This window comes from Patella vulgata, chromosome 1 (assembly GCF_932274485.2).
Source record: "Patella vulgata chromosome 1, xgPatVulg1.2, whole genome shotgun sequence".
In the NCBI taxonomy this organism is placed as follows: Eukaryota; Metazoa; Mollusca; class Gastropoda; family Patellidae; genus Patella; species Patella vulgata.
The window spans coordinates 3,332,117-3,359,244 of NC_065879.2; the positions used below are offsets into that span (position 1 = coordinate 3,332,117).

General features: G+C 34.0%; 1 protein-coding gene across 1 annotated transcript; it reads right to left on the reverse strand.

The window, feature by feature from the left end:
- Positions 1 to 2,718: 2,718 nt before the first annotated feature.
- On the reverse strand, positions 2,719 to 20,040 carry LOC126827813 (tetraspanin-7). The gene is made up of 7 exons (XM_050557378.1): positions 19,833 to 20,040; positions 12,617 to 12,805; positions 11,291 to 11,365; positions 10,510 to 10,611; positions 9,610 to 9,777; positions 8,138 to 8,221; positions 2,719 to 7,418 (listed from the first exon to the last, which is right to left on the reverse strand). Exons 1-7 carry the CDS (start codon positions 19,923 to 19,925, stop codon positions 7,347 to 7,349), a joined length of 783 nt encoding a protein of 260 aa, XP_050413335.1. The 5' UTR covers positions 19,926 to 20,040; the 3' UTR covers positions 2,719 to 7,346.
- Positions 20,041 to 27,128: the final 7,088 nt, after the last annotated feature.

The following is a 27,128-nucleotide window of genomic DNA, read 5'->3' on the forward strand; positions in this document are numbered from 1 at the left end:
CAAAACCATCCCAGTTGACTCAATGGCAGACCTTATGATACAGCTTGCACATGCTAACCATTCGGCCATCTAGCCCACCAAATTCCATATGAAAAGCCCCGGGGAAGAACGATCTAAATCAACTTTACAACAAACCCCAGTTAATGGTGCCTTCTGGTAGCAAATCGTATATAAGCTTTCTGTGGAACAATCAATTTCAGGTAAAAACGATCAGAGTCACATCGAACCAAGGCCCTTCTGAAATGGTCTCCCGGACAAATACGTCCATCATACCCTTTATTTGACCTTAATTTGGCTGAAAAGTGGAAGTCAGTTGTTGTACTGGTAATTATGATTCGTATTAAACATCATTTTGAAGTTGTTATTAAACCCACTCGGTTGTTCTGTTCGCGTCAAGCGTTCTCGTCTAAAAGTCTGTTTTGCCTTTTATGCGAAAAGACAAAAATGTGACTTAGATCGTTCTTCCCCTGGACTCTTCATATGAAAACAGTAACCTAATACATGTAGATGACTCATGCTTTTATCCCTTGTGTTCCATACACAATGGACCGAATCAAACTGTGTACGGAATCAAACAGTTGACACCTACTGTGATATTGGCACTGCTTCATATCATAATGGTGATAAATTAATAAACTGTTCTATTTCATTCTTGCAATAATTTATTCGTTCATTATTCATCTATTCAATTAAATATTTCTATTATTCTTATATTTCTGTTAATCCCTCATTTTAATTAGACGTTAAGTTACTAATCTAATGACATACAGTTGACAGCTGACGCATTAATGAGTTTAATTACAATCTTAGTGTTTTATTTTATTGTCATGTCCTTTATATTTTAATCTTTCCTCTTTAATTGTTATTAGTAACCTTGGTGTACATTGTTAATTCTTAAGATACCATTTTATTATAAATACCGAATTGATTTAATCTCACTGTGCCCCCCAATCAACTGGTGTTATAGGGTAGTGGTGTGAAAATTTAAGTAAACAAAGGATTATAGACTGTATTCTTATTAGTACTGTTCACCTAGTTAAAATTTAATTATTTTAATGATTAAAATATATAAGTTAAGTTCACGTGTCATCGGTTAACGAGTATCTTAAATATTATTCACCTACCTTTCATTCAGACAGTACTCATAAATCAATCAAATATATGATTAGAAACTCACTATCATTTTTTAAGGATAGTTGTCACCCCCAATTACATTATATCTTTTAAAATGGCTCAAGTTCGCATAGGGTTTATTCCTAATTCCCAAGGAGGTCAAAATTTAGTTAATTATACGAAACCCAATAGCACCTGCAGACTTTTACTGAAAATACAATAGTTCAATTGGATAACGGGGGACGATTGCCCCCTAAAAGACGAAAATATAAAAGAGTAGAAGAATCTATTAATGATCTAAAAATCAAACTGTTAAATGTAGTAAAAAGTGCAATTGAATATACTGACGCCATATCACATTTAGTGGGGTTATGATTTATGTTTGATACATGTATTTGTTGTTACTTTTATGAAATTTATTGTGAATAAAGTTGTTAATTAGTTTAAACCTAGTAGTTTAAAAAAACAGACTATACTTTTAACACCATTGTATTCGATAATCCCCTTGCTTGATTAATCCCCCCATGAGAACAATAGCAGGGGGCACAGTGAGATGTCCCCACCAAATTGTACATTCATTCATGAGATTCTAGGTTTCATCTCGTTTCCAGGACAGTTACTCTGCTTGTTGGACGTGCTGTTCTCCGTATATGATTTTTAATGTTTTCCAGTAATAAATAGTTTCAGGATAGTTCCAGTCTTTAGTAATTACCGAAGATTCTCTCTGCTACCCTATGGGGGGGTGGATGGCAAAATGGTTAGCACGTGCGCGCTGGATCATAAAGCCTGTCATTGAGTCAACTGGCATGGTTTCGAATCCCCGGTTCTACGGGACAAGGAGTAGGGTCGTCTGTCCAACCTTGTTGGTTTTCTCCGGGTACTCCGGTTTCCTCCCACTGCTAAAGACCCCTATGCGCAAGCGAATTATTGAAATAAAATTAACCCATATGTTAGTCCCGAAATGACCTAGTTTGTGTTGAGGGGACGTTAAACCCCATTTCTCTTTCCCTCTCTGCTACAATATTTCCTTTGAATTTATTTGGTTGTATCATGAAGTCCTCGTGGACAACAGTGGACTTAAACCCCATTCACATCAATTTTAAAACTATGATTCCTATTTCTATCACTCTAAGATGATCTTTTTCACAGCACGTCTAAATATTTAAATACCAAAATACCAAACATACATTATGCAAGAGCTAAATCTGCCAATTGCAGGTCTTTCTTTAGGTCTGAAATGTTATCTAAATTATTAATTAGACATTAATTAACTTATCCAGAACATGATCAACTCTCAATGTCATCGCTACCCTGCGATATTTACTGGATTATAATCCGATCTGCTGCTCAACGCTCATGGATGATTAAATCAAAAAATGGATAATCGAGACTATGTATTCTATCGTACCGGCTTAAGTAATGATGATTGAGGCTAGGCCTAAAATTCAATCGCTAAATTCTTGGTTCAGAGTGGATCAATTTGACTGAAATTTTCAGCAAATTCCCTTTACATTATCTAGTTTTTAACTATTATCTTGAGAACTGCCAGCTCTTTATATAATCTCCCATAATGTATCTTTAATTACAACAAAAAAAAACATCAAATAAAGCATAAATATTTATTCAGCTAAAAAGAAAAATGTAAATAGTATGTAATAACAGTGAAATAAAAGATTAAATGATTTTATCACCAATAAATAGCTTAAACTATATTAAATATAATAGGCAAGAGAATAATGTTATAGATACATTAATATGTAAAGAGACCATTCAACAAATATACAAAATGGCAAATTTCTTGTTTAAAGTGCAAAGGTGTTTTTTTTTTATATTAAACTAATGTGCTCCATTTAACAATGAAAAGGAAGAAATATAATAATTAAAGAATAAAGGTTATAATATATTTTAGTTTTATTAGGCCTTGTTTAAATTTCAGAGATAAAAAATTTCTCTACTTCCTTTCCTTCATGCTAATAAAATATTATGACAGATGGGCCTAATATACATTAGCTATCTTGTTTTAATACGCAACTAGTATTTTTGGGAACATTCTATATTTTTCTTCACTTACATGTAGTGTCTCTTTAAACAGCTGAGATATTCACTTTTATTTAATACTTTTCTTCACTGAGCGTCCCTTTAAACAGCTTAAATTTGTATGAGAAAGTCACAGACAACAAAAGCTCAAGGTTATGACTAGACATCTAGACATGGTCTGCTGTGTGTTTTATATAGATAAGTTAATTTATACACAATCACAATGGTGTAAGACATACAGTTGGTGTAAAGATTATTTCACATCAAGTTCACTCAAGGGTCACCTTCCTTGAGTTCACATATCTTGATTAGTTTACTATTGAAGTAAAACGACAACTGAATCCAAATTTATCTATTGCTACAATCTTTCTGATATGGATTCAATCTGAGGTTCATTTTCTATTGAAAGTTCGAGTTAAGCATAAAACATTTTGTAATGCAAGAGTGAATAGAGAGAGCGAGAGAAATGGGGTTTAACGTCGACTTGACACAAACTAGGTCATTTCGGCACTAACATATGGTTCAACTTTATTTCAATAATTTGCTGGCTTGTAGGGGTCTTTAGCAGTTGGAGGATAACGGAGGACCCGGAGAAAACAGACGAGGTTGGAGCAAGAGTGAATAGTATATTATATATTTAAGTAATAATATTATGATAAGTAAAATCTAATCTACTCCATTAATAACATCAAATATTACATAGATGAACACATTAAAATATTCAATCAAACCCTTATCTTTTAACCCTTCTTTTTAATTCAATCTACAGTTAAGGACCCGGGAGCAGTCATTTAATAATCTACCCTGTTTGATTAAACAACACGAGTTAATTAGTTCAAATTATTATTAAGGTTTCACACCCGTGACACCCGTCATAACTGCATCGCAGTTCTAGTTACAATCACAATTAGCTAAATATAGTGTTGAACTGGATTAATAAGATCTATAACATAAAATGTTCATCAGCAGACCCATGACAGGTACTTACATAGCAACATATCATATAATTATATCTTTTATTCAACTTTAAAGAGGTCATATCGAGGCTTTCAATTCAATACATGTAGTTTGCCAGTCTGTCAATTTCTGACATATTACTTCCAATTAGAAAAATAGAATGTGACCATTTTAATTTTAGCATTAACCCAAACTATAAATATATTTTCATGTGTTTCTAAACACAAGAGTTATACATTTAATTGTATCGATTGTGTTTTAAAGTTAAAATTTCAATTCTATGACAGGTATTTCTCCAGGTGGTCAATTTTAGTGTCAGTCAGTCAAGATTGGAAAATCCAACTGAAAAGAAAGCCCTGTATATAACTACGTTCTGAAATTTTTATTAAAATTAGATATCAACGTACTACTTTATAGCTTCACAATAAAATACCATTTCAGATCAACCTAAGATGAGTTCAATACAATTAGAAGAAATTTACGATTTTATAATCTTTAACAGCAAAAATGTACTTTCAGTCACATCATTTAATACCTTAATAATTTAAATTTGTAGTCGACATATAAGCGTAAACTTCTTTTCAACTTTTATATATCATGTACACCTTTATTTACAATAATAGGATATATATATATATATATATCAATAAACAGTTACTTTAATATGCCACACCATATGCTTGACCAACGATTCTCAACCAGTGTGCCGCAACATCTTCCTCAGTGTGCCACGAAATTCTGAACGGCACACTCAGAAAACGCAAAAAACCATGTGATCCTAACCAGTGTGCTGAGAGACCTTCCCAAGTGTGCCATGAAATTTTGAACGAGACAGTAAGAAAATGCGAAAACCCACTTGACTCCAGTTGAGTATTCACTGGTGTCTACTGATAAGTTCATAGCTGTGTATTTCTTTTAGTTTGAGTTATTCTATGTGTCTATGACTAGTCTTTGTCTACAGGTGTATGCTGTCTGACTTATTATGTGTTTATTTTGCAAAATTCAAATATTTGTCATATATATTTAGCCAGGTGTGCCGTTATTTTTTCATGTGTTCCAAGGTGTGCCGTGCCGTTGGCACAAATAGGTTGAGAACCACTGTGTTTGACTAAACTATGCATATATAATATCAATAAGATTGCAAGGAGTGAAAGACAATCAGAATAATTATAAACAATTCACCAAAACAATAGGCAGTTTTAAAACAACTTGTAAATAGGTGTTCATTTCACAACTTTTAGACACACAAAAGCAAAAACAAGTTTTGTGATTATTGCATTAAAATGACTAAGACACTCACTGAAAGAATATTTAAATTTTCAAAATTTATGTTGCATGCTTGAAATATTTGAGGATTTAATTCCACTTACCCTATTCCAAATCTGTGATCCTATTATGTAATCTGTCCTATTTCAACATGATTGTATTTAATCTGTCCTATTTCAACATGTTTGTGTGTAATTTGTTCTATTTCATCATGATTGTATTTAAACTGTCCTATTTTAACATGTTTGTCTGTAATCTGTCCTATTTCAACATGCTTGTTTGTAATCTGTCCTATTTCAACATGTTTGTATGTAATCTGTCCTATCTCAACATGTTTGTATGTAATATGTCCTATTTCAACATTCTTGTATGTAATGTATGTTATTGAAAATATATGAATCAATAACTACATTATTATTAGTCTTTTTGAAGTGTCTTAATCATTTTGTATATATATAGTCAATAGGTATATATAACAATGAAACAAAATTCTTTACATTAATAATATACATCATAGGTGAGGGGGTGGGAATGTCAACCTGTGGCAAAATATACATATTCTTAAACAGATCAATAATAAATTCTTAAATTACGTTCAAATAAGAAAAAAACCCATTTATATCTTATATAATAATAAATATAGGTACGAATTCTACTCATGGTAGTCAATTCACCAGGTAATATCAGGTAATACACCTAATACAATTCTATGGAATACAATTAAAGTTACTAAGTCTTTAACTCACTATCACATTGAAAACACAAATTATTTGTCAATTTAAATAAACATTGATGTTGTGATCTTACCAGGAAAAGACAGGCTTCTGATATCCAATATTTAAGATAAAATAAACATTTGACCTATTGGTACACGAATCGTGTACCATAATGCATTTCAGTGCCATTTGGAACAAAGGACTCGAAGAATAAGACTAGACATATTCTACAAGTCATGTCAAACTGTGGCACATATTCTTATTTAAATACAATCAGTACAGACTGGAATAAACAGACGCTAGAGATTGCCATTCGATTGAGACTTCAGGCGTATATTGTTGAACATTACTGATTTGAAATTATAGTAAAAACCGAAACGATTGAATGTAAATCAGTTTATATACATTCATATTACATTATTATATGCGTTGCAACTTGCAACCCATTTGTGTCAATTTCTAGGTCCCAAATATTATCGATTTAGCTCCTTTAATGTTTATAAATGAGGAATATTTCATCTAGGATTCTTTAATCTTTATCAAGCAAATGGTATCAGAAATGAACAATAATTATGTTCCATAGAATTGTGTTCCGTAAATTTTTGATTACTAACATTGAAACAACTAACACGAGCAGGTAATAAATTTAAACAAATTGAGAAAACATTAAAGATTTCCAATAATAAATTTTGACATGAATAAAAAATTGTCCAAATAAGTTGACAAAATACATGATGTCCAGACGACAAGAAAACATTTTCTATTTAATATGTCACGGTTATAGTAATACGTAAATTGAGATCTAGAGAGCGTAATATTGGTATAATGTGGTATATCAATATATACATGTACATTGAGCATAAATTGTTAGAACCAGAATTCCTCAAGGGACTTTCTCTTTTAATCACTCAAAAATATATCTGTGAATTTAAATATTAAATCATTGAGATATTCATTTTAATAATTTTTAAATCCAAAATTAGAATTAAAATTCAAATTAATTCTTCTTGTGGAACTATATTTTAACCACTCAAAAATAAATCAGTGAATTTAAATATTAAATCATTGAGACATTTATTCAATTAATTTTTAAATCCAAAATGGACAAAACTTCGATTCAATTCATAAAGGTTTTTTTGTAGACATGATTAAAAAAGACAAAAATATTTAGGAAATGCAATATTGTATGGTTTTGATATTTGACCTTTTGTGACCTTTATCGTTTTTTTTGAAGGATGTTGATAGGTATTATAGTCTCTAGGCAACTTGTTCATACTTAGCCTTGTTGATAGATTTAGCCAAGAAGCAAGCCAAGATGGCACCCAAAATCTATAAGTAGATAGATTAATTACATCAAAAATTTAAACATTATAACACCACAGATGACAGACATTTTAAATTTCATAATAGTAAGCAACAGGCCGGAAATAAAAAAAACTTTGAGTGCTCTTCTTTTTCATCCATGATAGAAATACAATTATTTACACCATTATAAATAACAAAAGATCTACTATAACATCTATGAATAGGGTCAGAGTTGTTCCTCTTTCAATAATGTAGCTTACTGTGACCAAAAGCCATTTCAAGTAACTACTACTTGTGATTAAAGAGAGAGAGCGAGGGATTAACGACCATGCGACACAAACTAGGTAATTTTGGGACTAACATATGGTCCAATTTTATTTCGCTTGCCTGTAGGGGTCTTTAGCAGTGGGAGGAAACCGGAGGACCCAGAGAAAACCCACGACGTTGGACAGGTGACCCTACTCCTTGTTACGCCAGTTGACTCATGACAGATGACAGACCTTATTATACAACGCGCACGTGCTCACCATTCGGCCAACCAACTCCTCTTAGACATGTGGGAGGGGGGATGGGGGCTATTATCGGATACAGTAATCCATAGATGTTATGGTTTATTTTACTCAATGCTATAATTATACACGAGTTGTTTGTGAATTAATAACAATTCTTCTACTTTAATTAAAAGCAGAGGTAGACGCGATATCTGTCGATCACCTGCTTGAAGAAAGAATTAAAGGTTTTACCTGGAAGAATGATATTCCAAGGGCAACACCACCAATAGGTCCTAGATTACCATTAATAAAATCAACTACCAACTTGTGACAACCCTGTAATAAAACATATCATGTCATATCATTTTGAACAAGTCATTAAAACTGGGAATTAAAGTTCCAAGATTACACCCCTGGGCCTATTAAATTTATGTCACCTTTTGTTTCAGTACTACAAGATTTGAATTTAACTAATGTGGCATGCACATAAAAGATCCCTTGGCAGTTGGAATTTGATATAAGAGTAGGCCATAGTGCCACTGCCCGGGCAAAATTTCCATCATGGCACACTATGGCGTATGCCCATCTTCATTAGCCCAGTTCGGAGCAAAACAGTAGGACATTAAACCCCATTTCATTTTGACCAATGCCTGCAAAGATAACCAGTTAGTCCACACCCAAAATCCTCCGCCATGTTATCTCTATAGCAACAGTGTTCATAATATAATAAGATTTTCCTTGAAATGTATGTAATGGTTAGTGCTAAATGATAAGGCCAGCTCAATTTTTCGTCAAGGGTCACAAGACGTAAATAGGGCTAGAGCTAATCCCAACCAAAACCCTAACACTGGATCTAGTCCCAATGCTTACCCTAACCCTAACCTACAATCTCGCCAACAATCACGTGCCCTAACCTTATTTACATCTCAGTGACCTTGAAAAAAATTGAGCTGGCCTTAACAAATAGATTCAGCCATCTGTAATCTAATATAGCTATCATATACTAATCACAGAACCACTGAAGGAATCACTTATTAAATTAATCATTCAAGACATTAAATTCAGTACCGTCTCAAGATCATTGTCTATTTGATTATGGTTTGTCCAGATCCCCAGTAAATAAGATTTTGAGGAATAAATGAACAGCACAGTTAAAGTTTGCCATTTTTATATTATTGATTGAATTAACGGATATAAATGAAAAAAAAGATAATCAGGATTCCATACCTTAAACAAGTCAGATGTGGTGCTAGTACTTGTTTTCAGACCAGACAGCTGTCTAGCTGTTCGGATGGGACGAAAAACCAAGGTCCTGTTGCATGCACGAAAAAGATCACTTGGCAGTTGGAATTTGATATAAGAGTAGTCCACAGAGAGAGAGAGAGAGAGAAATGGGGTTTAATTTCCACTCGACACAAACTAGGTCATTTCGGGGCTAATATATGGTTATATTTTATTTCAATAATTCGCTTGCTCGTAGGGGTCTTTAGCAGTGGGAGGACACTGGAGGACCCGGAGAAATCCCACGAGGTTGGACAGGCGACCCTACTCCTTGTCACGTACAACCGGGGAATCGAAACCACGAAAGTTGACTCAATGACAGACCTTATGATACAGCGTTCACATGCTAACCATTCAACCATCCACCCCCCCTGGTTTATACAGAAAAAGTACTATGTGAAACCCCATTAGTTGTGAAGATAGAAATATTATAATGTTCATACCTGTGTGTCGATATCTAGATTAGTTGCGTTGGCAGGTAGATTGGTGTGTTTACAATTGTCATCAACAACTTTACAACATGATTTGGGGACACTATTCGGAACAGACTGGGTCTTCTCCCATTTAGTATTATACCAGTCTGTATAGCTATTAATACCACAGCAATGAAGCTGTATTAAAGAAATAAAATATAATTTTACCATTAAAATACACATATTTAGAACAAAACCATTAAAATACAGATATTCAGAACAAAACAACAGTTTAGGAAACCCTCATGTGGTTTCACAAATACACCCAATCTGATTAAAATACAGATCCTATTTCGTTTCGTTTTTTATAGTTCAAAATTTTGTTTTACTTGTCTTTACTACACTAGGATCTGGAAGAGTTGTTATATAACCGGTGTTCTGGATGATGTAAGGAATTTGCCAATGAAACAGATTGTTACGGCGAGTTCTTGGCATGCGATGAACAGAACTGTGGGTATACTCGCTAGAAACACCAACACTGATTGATTAATCAATGTCTGACATCATAGGGTCAAAAGCCACTCGTAAAACCGGTCAGATCTTTATGTAGCGTAGGCCATCAAAAGTATAAAAAAAACGAAATGAAATATAGATCTGTATTTTAATCAGATTGCAAATACCCAATTATTCTCACAAAATATTTAGCTCTTAACTTCCAACAAATTCAATTACAAAACATGTCAATTACAGACACATCCAGTTTTTCACCTTGGGCAGTCTTGCTCTATCAGCAAGAACTCATATAGGCCCTATAATGAGGAAATTTTCCAGATTGTTGCTGGTAGAGCTATTGGAATGGATTACATGTATCCACAGCATGAAACCTGCACAAGTCAAATAGATGGTTTGAATTTGAAGAAATAAACATACCGTTTTCTGCATGTCATCAAAGGAGTTTGTATATTCTTCCTTGCCTTTATCACCATAGATATTGATAGCATTGTTTAGACCTTCTCTAAATCCTTCCTCAAGCTTTAATAAATAAAATTGTTGGTTTAATACCTGATCATTTTGAGTTTACCCTAAGTTATGCTCTGCCTTAGAAGAAACAAACTAAGACAGTAGTATTCAAGTTTAAATTTCTACAGAATTCTAACTTCTGGTCATATTTTCATCAATACTTGGTCCAGAGACATTTTTCTTTAAAGCTTTTTCAATATTAATTATGTTTTTTGTAAAACTACCCTGTGTAATGTTCTCATTATGAAACTACCCTGTGCATTGTTCTAATTGTAATAAAACTACCCTGTGTAATGTTCCAATTATGAAAGTACCCCGTGTAAAGTTCTAATTGTAAAACTACCCTGCCAAATGTTCTAATTGTAAATCTACCCTATATGTTATAATTTGTAAATCTACCCTGTGTAAAGTTCTAATTGTAAAACTACCCTGCCAAATGTTCTAATTGTAAATCTACCCTATATGTTATAATTTGTAAATCTACCCTGTGTAAAGTTCTAATTGTAAAACTACCCTGCCAAATGTTCTAATTGTAAATCTACCCTATATGTTATAATTTGTAAATCTACCCTGTGTAAAGTTCTAATTGTAAATATTCCCAGTATAATGTTATAATTGTGAAACTACCCAGTATATAGTGTTGTATATAATATGTTTTAACAAATGGATATATAACTACAACATAATATACCTTAGTTCTGTAAATAAGGAGAGCAATACCAGCACTAAGTTCCACAATAAATATCAATGCCAGGAAACCACAGTACTGTAAAACAACAACCAACAACGATGATACTCCTCCAAAGCATTCATAACATGCGATTTCCACATGAATGATAATTAATTATACATGCGGATAAAATTATATTACTTTTATCTAATAAAAATGGAATGAAGCGAATATTGTTCTACAAACATATAAACATCTGTCTCTTTATTTCTATACATTAGATTTCAATTATGGAGCCACAGTGACTCAATGAGTATAGGGCTGACTCACAAACTTAGGGAGCCACAGTGACTCAATGAGTATAGGGCTGACTCACAAACTTAAAGGTACAGGACCCAAATTAACAAAGCTATCTCAGATTTAAGAAGTTACTAAAAATTGTTTGTCTTATTTTAACTAAAATATAGCCCTTTATCAAACTTTTGTTGTTTTAATGTACATTTATCAAATACATCAATAAGAAACTATGTGCAAAGTTTTGTGTTTCTGAATCAAAGATATTTCTCATAAACAGTGACTGAAAGTTGAGTAAATTCTTAACTTAAATATGAGAATGCTTTGTGAACTCGGGCCTGGGTTCGATCCTGACATTGGCCCAGAAAGTTCCTCAGGCTTCTCCAGTTTGGTTTCCCCATGTAAGTGATGCAAGTAGAGCATCTAGTTGTCCGGATGGACAAAAAAACCAACAAAATCCTGTGTATACTCTGGTGTCTGGTGTTCTCATAATGGCACAATGCATGGTGTATATCTGTCTCCGTTAGCCTGGTTCATTAAATCATTTTAAAACACAGATGTGACGTCATTCTTTGATGTTGGTGTACCATTATTTCAAATAATGGTACGGCAATGTGCCAAGCGTATATTTATTATACTAGTTGAAATTCTGGACCTGCATGACGTAATTTCATTCCAAAGCAAGTGTGAGTGTCTGTATTTTAAGTTGTTTAATGGTCTCAAGCTTAAGACATTGCATAATATATTGAAACAACAGCTTGGGACTGATGTCTCTCACGTTGTTTCAATATATTACTTAATGTCTCGCTCTCGACCATCTTGCTGGCCCCTCTTATTAATTAGCATCTTGCTGGCCCTCTTATTAATTAGCATCTTGCTGGCCCTCTTATTAATTAGCATCTTGCTGGCCCCTCTTATATGTATTAGCATCTTGCTGGGCCCTCTTATTAATGAGCATCTTGCTGGCCCCTCTTATATGTATTAGCATCTTGGCCATTCAAAACAGCATATTTCATATATTCGACATTGCTCTATGAAACACATCAGACTTACCATGAAAAGTAGAAATGAATGACCTTTGACCGTACAGCAGCATCCCAGTGATCCAATCAGAACAATAACAGCTCCGACACCAATAAGTACATAGGGTGTTTCAGGATGGTATACACTGGATAATTCTAGATATTTATACCAATCTATCTTAGTTTTAATACCAACAGCTAATAATACGATACCAGTTACCTGTAATTAATAATAATACAATACCAGTTACCTGTAATTAATGATAAAACAATACCAGTTACCTGTAATTAATAATAATACAATACCAGTTACCTGTAATTAATGATAAAACAATACCAGTTACCTGGTGGCTCAGTTAGTAAGACATAGGCTCGCTAGCCTGGAGGTATTGGACAAGAAAGTTCATTTGAATTTTCCTGTGTGTTCCCCCTTGTCAGTGGTGCAGAACAGTGGGATGAAACTAAAACCGAGGTCCTGTGTACACATTGGCCTACACGCAAAAGATCCCTTGGCAGTTGGAATTTGATATAAGAGTAAGTTGCCGCGCCACTGTCCAGGCAAAAGTTCCCTCATAGCGCACTGTATGGCATATGCCTGTTTTCATTTTCAGAATTTATTGAAAATTGATACCTGGTCCAACTTTTTTATTTCAATAATTCGCTTGCGCGTAGGTGTCTTTAGCAGTGGGATGAAACCAGAGGACCCGGAGAAATCCCACGAGGTTGTATAGTTGGGGATTGGGGAATCATAACTTAAGAAGTCTCAGGATAATTTGAATATGAAATCCTTTTCAAATGAATTAAGATTTATTTAAATATATCATGCCTCTTTAAACTAGAAAGTTTGTAATACATTACACTAAATAACAAATATAAATGATTAAAGATACATTATGTAAGATTTAGATAAAGAGCAAGTCATTCTTGTTGTAATAGTTTGAAAATAGATAATGTAAAATGAATAATTTGAAAATTTCATTCAAATTACTCTATTGCAAGCGAAGATATTAGCCTTTGAAGGTTTGACAAGACCTGTGCAATAATTTCAACCACCGTACTGGTTGATCGAAGCTAAGTCTCGGTCCTCTATATTTGATTAAATCAAAGTATCGCTGAACCATTCTAATCTAATTAATATCGGAGAAATCTGATGCCATCGAGAGTTGATTAAGGCCTGGATCAGTTAATTAATGTCTAATTAATAATTTAGATAACATTTTAGGCCTAAAGAAAGACCTGCAATAGTCAGATTTAGCTCTTGCATAATGTTTGTTTAAACTAGAAAATTTGTAATACATTACACTGAATAAAAAATATAAATGATTAATTAATGAAATAATATTTTTCTTGTTGAAGACAATTCTTTACTGTGAAACTCATTCATCATATTGCCAAGTTCACAGCATATCAGTACAAATTACAATGATAGATTACATATACTATAAAAACAACTGAATACCTATATGATTTTACAGGTATACAAATGACATTACAATAGAATTTCTCCTGGGTAATAAATACATATAGACAACAGATAATACTTATTCTATTGAGTCTAGTTCTCCTTCACTGGTTACGACCCTGATGACTCATATGGCTTATGATACAAAATAAAGGAAAATCACCACATCAACTTATTATTGATCAATAGGAAAAGAAATGAAAAGGGGTTTAACATATCTGATGACAAATAGACATAAACATAATTTTATTAAGCAACCCATTGACGGTTAAGAACGGCTAGATCACACTCTTTAAACTGTGTGTTTATAAATTGTGAAATACTTTGCACTATCAAATGAATTAATTTATTATAATAATTAGTAGACTTGCCTCACAGATGTATGATCTCTGTGTCCAATGAAATTCAAGCGATCATATTTTTAAAAAAATGCTGGCTCGCTAGCCTGGAGGTCGCGTGTTCGATCCCTGCATTGGCGAGAAAGTTCATCGGGATTTTCTGACGTGGTTTCCCCTTTGTCAGTGGTGCAGGTCGGAGGGTCTGACAAGGACAGCTGTCTAGTCTTTCGGATGGGACGAAACACCAAGGTGCACGTAAAAGATCCCTTAATGGTAGTTGGAATTTGATATAAGAGTAGTCCATATCACCGCTGTGTGCTGTTCGGGTCAAATTTCCCTCATAGCACACTGCATGGCATATGCAGGACAGTAGGACGTTAAACCCCATTTCATTTCATTTCATTTCATTTCATTTTCACTTCATTTTCACTTCATTATCATTGCTTTAATTAATGCCATTGAATCCTGGAGCGTTCTTCCAACTTCCTTCCAACAATTTACAGAGGGAGTGAAAACATTAAATTCTACTGGCTAAATTACCCCCACTAAAAGGGTCACAATTTGCCTAATGTTTCTAACTCTCTGTGGTAGCCCTATGTTAAATACCTATCAAAAGATCCGGAATGGTCCAATACTTAAGTCAGGAGAAGACCAAAACCTTGAAGTATTTTATCTTCACAAAATCAGGGTTATTCAATACTTAATTCAATACACTGAGAGATATCCATAGTTCTCTTGGGCAATAGGTAAATTTTCACACTTACACAATAGATTGGAGGACACACAATTATTATGATCAAAAGATGTGATAATCCATTCCAAATAATTGGTTAGTATCTAGGTAGGTATAGATATAAATTCAATCAACAAGAGCTCATCAGGACAGAGAGAGAGAGACAGAGAGAGAGAGATGGGGTTTAACATTCACTTGACACAAAAATTCACTTTCGCATTGGGAGGAAACCGGAGGACCCAGAGAAGACCCATGAGTTTGGTCATGTGACCCCCACTCCTTGTCATGTACAACAGGGGAACTGATATCACGGCAGTTGACTCAATGACGGACCTTATGATACAGTGCGCACACACTAACTTTATGCAAGAACTAAGTCTAACGGTAGTTTTCTGGCTCCAAATGGTATATAAATTATTTACATAAGACCATAATCAACACTATATGGCTTAGATATTGAGTGGGTTAGACAATGCTCGCTAAGATTTTCATTAAACGCTAATAAGGCTGACCCAGCTGAAAGTTTAAAAAAATGCATGACATCATTCATGGTGACTGGCGATAAAAGGTCTGACAATAGAGTTACGAATCTTTTTTATTCTTCTGTAAAAAAGAAATCTTTTTAGGATTAAGATTCAAATTGCATCCGATGTCTGAAACCTGATACACATAGCCTTTCATAAGTTCACTCAGAATAAACCAAATCAATTTTTTTTTTAATAAATTCATGAATAACATATCACAATATCCTCTTTAATATTGCCACATTGCTAACAAGTTATACACAAAATCACTTACTTATAGAAAAAAAACCTACTTATTTATTTGGGCGAGGTTTCGAAGAGTATTCTCTCAACGTTACCAAGCTAATGAGGGAGAATACTCTTCAAAACCTTACCCAAATAAATAAGTAGCTGTTTTTCCATAAGTATGTGTTTTTATGTATTGCTCTATCCAGTTACTAAATGCCTCCAAGAGATTATTTCTAACCAGTTGTTGTACTGTATCAGTAAGTGCAGGAGGACCGCACTACACGCAAAACAGAGAGAGAGAGAGAGAGAGAGAGAGAGAGAGAGAGAGAGAGACAGAGAAATGGGTTTTAATATCCACTTGACACAAACTAGGTCATTTCGGGACTATTTTATTTCAATAAATCGCTTGCGCGTAGGGGTCTTTAGCAGTGGGAGGAAACCCGAGGACCCGGAGAAAACCCACGAGGTTGGACAGGCAACCGTACTCCTTGTCACGTACAACCGGGGATTCGAAACCACGCCAGTTGACTCAATGACGGGGTTTATGATACAGCGTGCACGTGCTAACTATTTGGCCATCCAACCCCCCCACACGCACATCAAAAATCTACAAGATAAACCTTCGGACAAGACAGAACAATAAACATTGCACCAAATAAACAAATATCAAGTCAAGTGAATGGATCCGGGACCTGTTATATGTTATTATAATGTGTAGAAGCAGTGATAAGTCACAGTATATTATAGTTGTAACTGTTGATATATTAATCAATATATCACATACACCTGTTATATACCACTTTATATCTGTTCTATTTCTCATATTTACAAAACAATTGATATTATCTAACAGATAGTATTCTAATCGATATCACCACTATGAGAGACAGAGAGAGAGAGAGATGTTTAACCTTCACGCGACACGAACTAGGTCATTTCGGGACTAACACATACATAGTTCAATACATACATTATCTAACAGATAGTATTCTAATCAATATCACTATAAGAGAGAGACAGAGAGAGAGAGAGAGAGAGAGAGAGAGAGTTTAAAACGTCCACTCGACACGAACTAAGTCATTTTGGGACTAAAATAAGGTTCAACCTTATTTCACAAATTCGCTTGCACGTAGGGGTCCTTAGGAGTGCGAGGAAAGCGGAGGACCCGGAGAAAACTCACAAGGTTGGACAGGTGACCCTACTCCTTGTCGCGTACAACTAGGGAATCGAAACCACGCCAGTTGACTCAATGACAGACCTACTCTTATATCGAATTCCAACTGCCAAGGGATCTTTTACGTGCACGCCAATGTGTACACGGGACCTCGTTTTTTTCGTCCCATCCGAATGACTAGATAGCTGTCCTTGTCAGGCCCCCCGTCCTGCATCACTGACAAGGGGAAACCACGCCGGAAAATCTGGATGAACTTTCTTGGCCAATGCAGGGATCGAACACCCGACCTCCAGGCTAGCGAGCCAGCGTCTTACCCACTTAGCCACGTGATCCCCCGATTAGCTTATAACTATGAGAAGGTAGCAGCTGCAGACACCTTATACAGATCCCTAGTATATTACACCAGGTCCAATAATGTACCATAAATAAATCACACTTCATAATACACAGTGAATACTCAAACCTCGTGGGTTTTCTCCGGGTTCTCCAGTTTCATTCCACTGTTAAAGAACCCTACACGCAAGCGAATTATTGAAATAAAATGGAAGCATATGTCAGTGCCGAAATGACCTAGTTTGTGTGGCATGGACATTAAACCCCATTTCTCTCTCTCTCACAGTGAATACACATACCAGTATCTTGTATATAAACTCTCTCTCTCTCTCTCTCTCACAGTGAATACACATACCAATATCTTACCAATATCTTGTATATAAACTCTCTCTCTCTCTCTCTCTCTCTCATAGTGAATACACATACCAATATCTTGTATATAAACTGACTGTGAATACACATATAAACCACATCTTAGAATACACAATGTTTCCAGTTGTTAATTATAAATTCCAATAGACACCAGACTATAGTTAAAGTGTATTCCTTAATACATGTAACTTACAGTGATATACAATGTATACTTTATAATACACAATGTTCTAACTGTACTATAAACAAAGTCTTACTATGTGTGAATTTATTTTACAGAATAAGAGATCTTAATATTAAAGATACATTATGGGAGATTAGATAAAGAGCTGGCAGTTCTCACTATAATAATAATAGTTAAAAACTAGATAATGTAAAGGGAATTTGCTGAAAATTTAAGTCAAATTGATCCATTCTGAACCGAGAATTTAGTGATTGAATTTAGGGCTTAGCCTTGATTATCATTACTTAAAGTAGCTAAGTCTCTAACTCAATATCATCCAAAATTTTCAACATTGAAAACACGATTTATTTGTCAAATTAAATCAACATTCATGTTGTGATCTTACCGGAAAAAGATGGGCTTTTGATATCCAATATTTAAGACAAAATAAACATTTTACCATTGGTACACGAATCGTGTACCATAATGCGTTTCAGCCCCAGTTGTATCAAGAGACTCGAGGGACGAGGCTAGACACATTGCACCAAATCAAACGGCGTATGTAAGACTGGAATAACCAGACGCTAGAAATTTGCACTCGCTTGAGACTGCTGGCTTATTTCGCCGAACATAATTGATTTGAAATTGTAGTAAAAACGGAAACCATTGAATGTAAATTAGTTTATATACATTCATATTACAGTATTATATGCGTTGCGACCCACTTTTGTCAATTTGTAGGTCCCAAATGTTAGCGATTTAGCTCCTTTAAGTCGATACGACAAAATACATAGTCTCGATTATCCATTTCATGATTTAATCATGACTGAGCATAGAGCAGCAGATCGTATCCTTATCCAGTAAATATCGCAGGCTAGTGATGACATCAAGAGATGGTTGTGGTCTGGATAAGTTAATTAATGTCTAATTAATAAATTAGATAACATTTTAAGCCTAAAGAAAGACCTGCAATAGGGAGATTTAGCTCTTGCATATGGTAATGTATGTTTAATGTCTAATTAATAATTTCAGTAGCTCTTGCATAATGTATGTTTAATTTACATCAAAACTTAGCACGAAACCTTATTATTCTTAACCCTTTCCTCAGTCTGGGTCATTTACTCCCAAACTGAGCACAAATCTATTCTAAAACCTTTACCACCAAATTGATTGTTTAAAATCAATTTCATAATAAAATATTACCACAAAATTTGTGAAATTTGTCTATCAACGGATGGTTTTCTTTCACTCAAGAGTTTTTTATTTATGAAAAATAGATTTAAAGCTGGAATCGGGGAGATAACACAAAGTTTTATGGTTTATAACAGTTTTAGAATTTTCTAGTGCTGAGTTTTGGATTAAATTTAAATCTCCAAATTATAAAGTATATGACTCAGACCACCTTATAAAATACAAATATTAGCTAGACTACATAGCTCATATATCTTTTTAATAATTTTCATTCATAATCTGTCCGATTGGAGAAAAATAATATACATTAACCTTCAAATAACCTTTTTTTTTTTTAAAGATATCGCACAATAAATTCTGTCATTCAAATGTGGCAATTATTCTAAGACGCAATAATTTTTGGACCAATATCAGAATTCTATGTTTGGGTTTTTTTTGTCACTATGATAGAGGCTGTTACATTCTGAAGAGAAGTTAAACATTGTAAAACAGCAAACTTTGTACAATAAATATATCTATGTATTTTCAAAATTTGTTGAAAATAACACGAACATCTATTGCATGACAATGGAAGTATAACGGGATTGTTTGAAAAGCATGACAGCATTATAAATTAAAGCTTTTCGATCAATAAAGTTGTCTATTGAAATGGCCCGTGGCATCATACATTGGAGAGGTTTGCCGTGGAAACGGCGTACGAAGCGATAACATATTGTCAAATCAACTTACCCAAAATATGAAATTAAAAACCATTAATAAGGTTTTCATGCACGTAACTAGCGGTGCAGTGTGCATCGTTGATTGTACTCGTCCCTGCGTCATTTTGGCGCTCTGTCTATCCTGTTTTATTCGTCTTTTACTCTTAGAATATCTCCTGTCTTCTCAACGTCAAGTTAAGTCGAGCAAGAACCTGATTTGTCAAGCCTTTCAAGACCAAACTGCGCATGCTACACTGGCACACAGGAAGTAGCAGAAGACGTTCACAATCAAATGTCACTGGGTATATTGGGGTCTAATTAAATATATTTTAAAGGTCAGATCTCCCAATAAAGGCCAATTACGAGGCCATATGTTAAAGATTTCACAGACTATAAAACGTTATATATTTTTAAAACATATTTTCTCTCGATTTTTCCCCCTTTAAAAAAAGCAAAAGCACCGCACCTCATTGTAGGATGAAAAATTATTTGTTAACCACCCTGCTCACTACCTTTATTTTAGAAGTACAATAACATTTTCAAAAGTTATTTTGATTTTAAACTGTAGTGTTAAAAAGGAGTAACCTGTGTGATGTCACTAAATGCATCTTGTTGGCAGATTTTCAGTGATGCAGGACGGAGGGCCTGACAAGGACAGCTGTCTAGTTGTTTGGATGGGACGAAAAAAAACGAGGTCCTGTGTACAAATTGGTGTGCACGTAAAAGATCCCTTGACAGTTGGAATTTGATATAAGAGTAGGCCGTAGTGCCGCTGTCCGGACAAAATTTCCCTCATAGTACACAGTAGGCTATGGCGTGTGCCCGTCTTCATGAGCCAGTTCGGAGCAAAACAGTAGAACGTTAAACCCCATTACATTTTATTTTCATTTGCATCTTGTTGGGATCTGTGATTTAAGAATACGACCTTCTTTACCAATCATTCATAGGTTGCCATTAGGCTAATGATATCAGTAACCATGTCAGACAGTTCTGAAATATAGGCTGCCGGATGATTAAATTGACCAAGGGCAATAACTCCCGAAGTTATTATCAGCAATCACAGTAATTCAATAGACTTCTTCGTATGACTATTGTAAACATGATAAATAATTAAATGTAGTCTGTAGAGTGTTCACAAGAATTTGTGGACGATGTAAGGATGGACAGAGGTAACAACATAATACAACCACATTTCAACAGGGATACAAATTTACTTTTTTGTTCAACATTCCAATATTAATAAGCTGGCTCAGTGTCAACGTTTTTATTAAACATAATCTACAATTTCATTCCTTGGCTTTTTTTTTTATTTTGACAAGCTCTTTAAAGCTCATATATTATTCACTGGATTACCATTTCATATAGGTAAGTCTTACAGAAACAGAGAGAGAGAGAGAAATGGGGTTTAACATCCACTCCACACAAACTAGGTCATTTCGGGACTAATGGTTCAATTTTATTTCAATACTTCGCTTGCGCATAGGGGTCTTTTAGCAGTGGGAGGAAACCGGAGGACCCGGAGAAAACCCTACTCCTTGTCACATACAACCGTGGAATCAAAACCACACTCAATGACAGACCTTATGATACAATGCGCACATGCTAACCATTCGGCCATCCCCCCCCCCCCCCACAGGTCAAATTTTATGACAGATGCCATTTCTGAACTGTAGATTGGCAGTTAAAAAAAACAAACAAGTAAATTAATATTAAATTAGTTTTATTATATATTTTCCTCTATAAATATATATGATGTTACTTTAAATATTTGGGTGAGAATTCGTTTAAATACTATGTTTAAAATCACCTTAACCTAGATGATCCAAAAATACTATAAAATCAAAAATGTATTTTACAATCTGATTTATAAGTAAAATCGAATTGAAATTTTTATGAATTCAAACAACTGTACATTGTGGTGTGAAATAAATATAAATTAATGTAAACTTGATATAACTAGCATTGATCAATCTTAATAGAGAGAGACTAGGTCATTTTGGGACTAACGCATGGTTCAATTTTATATTTCAATAATTGTCTTGGGCGTAGGGGTCTTTAGCAGTGGGAGGAAACCATAGCACCCGGAGAAAACCCATGAGGTTCAACAGGCAACCCTACTCCTTGTCATGTACAACCAAGGAATCGAAACCACGCCAGTTGACTCAATGACAGACCTTATGATTCATCTAACCCCCAACTATTGCCTTGTAGTCAATGATAAAGAGAACAGTACTGTACATAATTTTTTAAAATATTTATGGACAACCTGGTTTTGCTTCTTTTTTTTCACTAATGGCCTTGTAGTTAATTAATAAAATGTATAGGAAATGAGCTCTCAAATGTTTGGAATTGATTGATTTGCATAATTTAAATAAAACAGAACAGTACATTATTTTTTTTTAAATATTTATGAACAATCTGGTTTTGTATATTTCACTAATGACATTGTAGTGAATTATTAATTTTAACAGTGTACATTATTTTTAAAAATATATTTATAGACAACCTATTTTTGCTTTTTTTCTTGTGAATTATAAACGTATTAGAGATTGGTATTGTTTAATACCAGTAACTAGCCTTACAGATATAAAGTAATTTTTATTGACACTAACCAGATAAAGCAATAATCAATCATCATGAATCTTTTAATATATTATGAGACTTATGTTCTTTAGTGCAACAGCTTGCACAACTTCCATACTATGGTGCATCTTAAGGAGCAGGAGCGAAAGTGCACCTTAAAGGTGAAGGACTGTACTACCTGAAACAACTAATAAAGAACAAGAGAGAGAGAGAGAGACAGAGAGAGGGAGAGAGAGACAGGGAGAGAGAGACAGGGAGAGAGAGAGAGAGGGAGAGGTTTAACCTCCACTGGACACAAACTAGGTGATTTTGGGACTAACATATGGTTCAATTTTATTTCAATAATTCACTTGCGTGTAGGGGTCTTTAGCAGTGGGTCATTTCGGGAATAACATATGGTTCAATTTTATTTCAATAATTCAATGGTGCGTAGGGGTCTTTAGCAGTTAGAGGAGGAAACCGGAAAACCCGGAGAAAACCCATAAGGTTAGAGTATTCACTGTGTATTATAAAGTGTGATTTATTTATGGTGCATTATTGGACCTGATTGGACAGGCGACACTACTCCTTGTAACGTACAACTGGGGAATCGAGAGAAACATAACACCTGAATTGTAAGCAGTAGCAGGAAGACACAATATGAAAGCAAAAAATCTCATTGATTTTAAATAACTTTGGACACTTGCATTTTAATTGCAGCAAACAATTACCACGAATAACAAGTCGAGTATAGTCCAATCTGATTAAAACACAGATCCTATTTCATTTCATTTGTTATAGTTCAAAATTTCGTTTTACTTGTCTTTACTACACTAGGATCTGGAAGAGTTGTTATATAACATGCGTTCTGGATGATATTAGAGATTAGCCAATGCAACAGACTGTTATGATGAGTTTTTGGCATGAGGTGCACGCAACTGTGGGTAACCCACTAGAAACAGCAACGCTGATTGGTTAATCAAATGTTTGAATTCATGGCATCACAGGCCGCAAGTATGACCTCTGACACGACCTCCAAAAACAACTGGTCAGATGTTCATGTAGTAGAGGCCATCGAAAGTATAAAAAATGAAACGAAATATAGATCTGTATTTGAATCAGATTGAGTATAGTCCAAAGATATCATTTTCATGCTTATTTTAAAAAACATTTCTTATCGTATATAATGAAATATTTATCTGTAAGACAAAAAAACATTTAAAATTAATTTTAACAACATAAATTTGAAATAATAAGATGTCTAACATATATTAGAACTGTGACATAATACATCGGCAATAATTTTATAATATATTACAATATTTACATGAAAGATCGACTAAAAAGAGAGATTGCACTTTGCCGTATAATAGTATGTATGTATATATAAATTAAAATATCAAGAAACTAAAAGCAAGTCAAATAACTTAAAATATAATGCTGAGCTGAAGTATGATATAGTGTTTTGTTCATTATTACCCTAGCTAATACTAGACTTTAAATCGGGTTTAAAGGTCACCGGAAAAGCATCAATTTTTTTTTAAATAATGCAAGTAATTATGTCAACATATCCTTTCCATAAGTATAACCCGAACTCAAATGTCAATATTACCTGCAACAGGTAAATTTCAACATTAGTAATTTCCGCCATTCTCCGTGGGTTGTCAGAACTTTCCGTCAATAAGCAATCCGTGACGTCATTATAGTCCTTCTGCAGATAGAAATATAGACTAGAATATGAGCCGAAGGACTAAAATGATGTCACAGATTGTTTATTTACGGAAAATTATGACTACCCGCGGAGAATGGCGATATTGACATTCAGGTTCGTGTTCGTGATATGTTGACATAATTACTTGTATTATTTTTTAAAATTTTGAACCTTTTCCGGTAACCTTTAATGGTCAAGTGCGAGACATAAAAGTAATATATTGATATTGTACAAGTGCTATATCTATATATTACACAATGTCTTGCACAAGACGATTAAACAACTTAAAATACAGGCACTATCCAGCACGTGCATTCCAATGGAATATGTCACGAGGGTCCAATATTGCAACTAGTATAAATAATGTACGCTTGGCACATTTCCCGTACCATTATTTGAAATAATGGTATGCCAACATCAATGGATGACGTGACATCTGTATTTTAATCAGGTTCAATTCGTATTTCTAATCTTCGAAACTTTTTTAGGCTATTTCTTGCCATCGATTGAAGATGCCACTTCATACAATGACCAAATAAATACATGTGTGCACCTGAATTTCAGTCTAAGTCAGTGATTCTCAACCAGGTGTGCAGCGAGATCTTCCTAAGTGTGTCGCAAAATTTTGAACGGCACCGTAAGAAAATGCGAAAAACGATGTGATCCCAAATGAGTATTCACTGGTGTCTACTGATAAGTTCATAGCTGTGTTTTTCTTTATTTAGTTTGAGTCATTCTATGTATCTATGACTAGTCTGTGTCTACGGTTGTATGCCATCTATGCATGTTTTTATTTTGCAAAATTCAAATATTTCTCATATATATTTAGCAAGGTGTGCTGCTATTTTTTACATGTGTTCCAAGTTGTGCCATTGGCAAAAAAAAGGTCGAGAACCACTGGTCTAAGTTATCATTTGAATCAATTTACTGTTAGAAAATCCTAGCCACATTACAGTTTAATTTGGTTATTTGTTGGCGCAACAGCAGGAAATTATAGAAAGGTAATATTTTAGTTTGTATTCAAGATTTGAGATTTTTTTGTTCATTATTCTATTATTTTGATCTTTTTCTTCATTTTTGCTCTTGTCACATACAGACAAAAAATAACGTAAACAAATCGAGTAAGACCACAATTATCACTCAGCAAACCTCAGCAGATTCCAGTACCCTACATCTAACCTCGGTTGTATGACGAGGTTCGTCATTGGAACTACTTTCAAGTTTCCGGAATACCAATGGCTTTGCCCATGACGATGCCTGTGAAGAATGTTTTATCATACAAGGATTTCAAAGTCTGAAGCTGTTTTTCTTTCAAGTTTATCTGATTTTCTTTAGACAAGGTACAAGTTTGCACTGAAAATTCTACACTCTCTTCGAACAACGCAATTGTAAGAACTTCTTTCTAAAAGCAGCAAGATTTCCTAATAAGTAAACCGGTACCGCATCGCAATTGTATAGGTGCAGGTACATATCACTTACTGTCATACAGCCGAGGCTATATGTAGGGTACCGGAATCTACTGAGGTTTACCGAGTGCAAAATTATCAGTGAAATTAATGGTGTAGTGGAATTTTTTTAGACATTGGTCTAATCCTAGTTATCCAACTACATGATGATACCCATTCAATATTATTCTGGCCTTACTCTTAGGTAACATATACAATAATAAACTTTGGTTTTTACAAAACATAATATACAATATAATATATTAAAATCTATTTACCTACTTGGATTTTATACAATATTATCATCTATAAACATCAACAGTTTTTGCATAGGATTGAAAAATATTTCAGTTGTTCGTTTGAATGTATGTACATACTGACCATCGTAATGTCTCCCTCTCAAAAGGGATTAAATAACAACAGAGAAATTATCAGGATTTGTATCGGCATTGGCAATACATGCATCTTGAAAATGAAATAAAATGTATTAATAATGTTTTTGGGTGTCTTTCTTATATTCCATCTAAAACAATGCCAAGGGTTTTTAGCGAGCTACGTCATATTGTGGTCATTAACAGCAGATTCTAGTCACAAACAAATTGTCCATAAGAAAACAAACGCGAGCAGCTATTAGACTTTCAATGGTGTTAGCTCCACGGAGTAAAAATATTTAGAATACAAGACACAGTTCTATGGATAATTAATAGATTTATTCCACACATTGTTTCTGGTTTTATTACCTGCGTCCTCATCATTTGTTAATTTTGTATCATTTTCTTGATAATGAAGATTGATACATCACCTTTTTGTTGGTTGGTTCGTTCCTAGAGTTTTACGTCCACTTCCACCTAAGGTGATATCGTAGACATTCGTCACCTTGAATAAACTTTATTTTTATACAACAATCTACAAGTTATCCAAAAACTGTGTCTTGTAATGTTTGTAATCTACTACTTAAAGACTAAATACAGGTAATTAAACAAATTAAAACTATTTTAAAAAGGTTCTGATTAGGGATTTTGATATAAAAATATATTTCAAAGCAATTATTTTATCCACTGACCATAACAGTTAATTTAAGAATAAGCAATGACATGTATATGGATACCATTCCCTCATAAAATTTACAAAATAGCTATCTGAAGATTGGGTGCTGTGTTTGTGAATATCATTAACATATACATTTGGAAATCATAGCTGCCAGAATAATATTATGGACATTTTGACCTTTTTTAATTGTTTAACAAATTTATCAACTGTTCATAACAAGAAAACCAAACCATTAATTTCAGAGTAAGCCATGGCACCAGTGTTGGGATTTCAAAATGTTTCTTGTCGGATATATTTTACAGAAAATAAAGGGGCATAAGTCTTATCAATATTTAAGCAGGTGGTTTCAGGCCACAATTAAAAATCACGCGTCAACAAAATATTCAAATTCGTATGTAATAAAAATAAAATAGGTGCACCTTCTTATTTTTCATATATAATTCTTGTATGGTATTCAAATTTATGTCAGTATTATTCCTACAAAATTACGTGTTGTAATACGTAAATACCATTCCACTCATAAAGTTTACTAATTATCAATTTGGTTCGGTAATAAATA

What these genes read in the sequence shown, in the direction of transcription:
- LOC126827813 (XM_050557378.1), bottom strand. Translation starts at nt 19,925, where the DNA reads ATGACGCAGGGACGAGTACAATCAACGATGCACACTGCACCGCTAGTT. An exon ending in ATTCATTTCTACTTTTCATG is followed by an intron (nt 11,366 to 12,616) that starts GTAAGTCTGATG and finishes GTTGTTTTACAG; the next exon opens with TACTGTGGTTTCCTGGCATT. An exon ending in TTGATGACATGCAGAAAACG is followed by an intron (nt 9,778 to 10,509) that starts GTATGTTTATTT and finishes TCTTTAATACAG; the next exon opens with CTTCATTGCTGTGGTATTAA.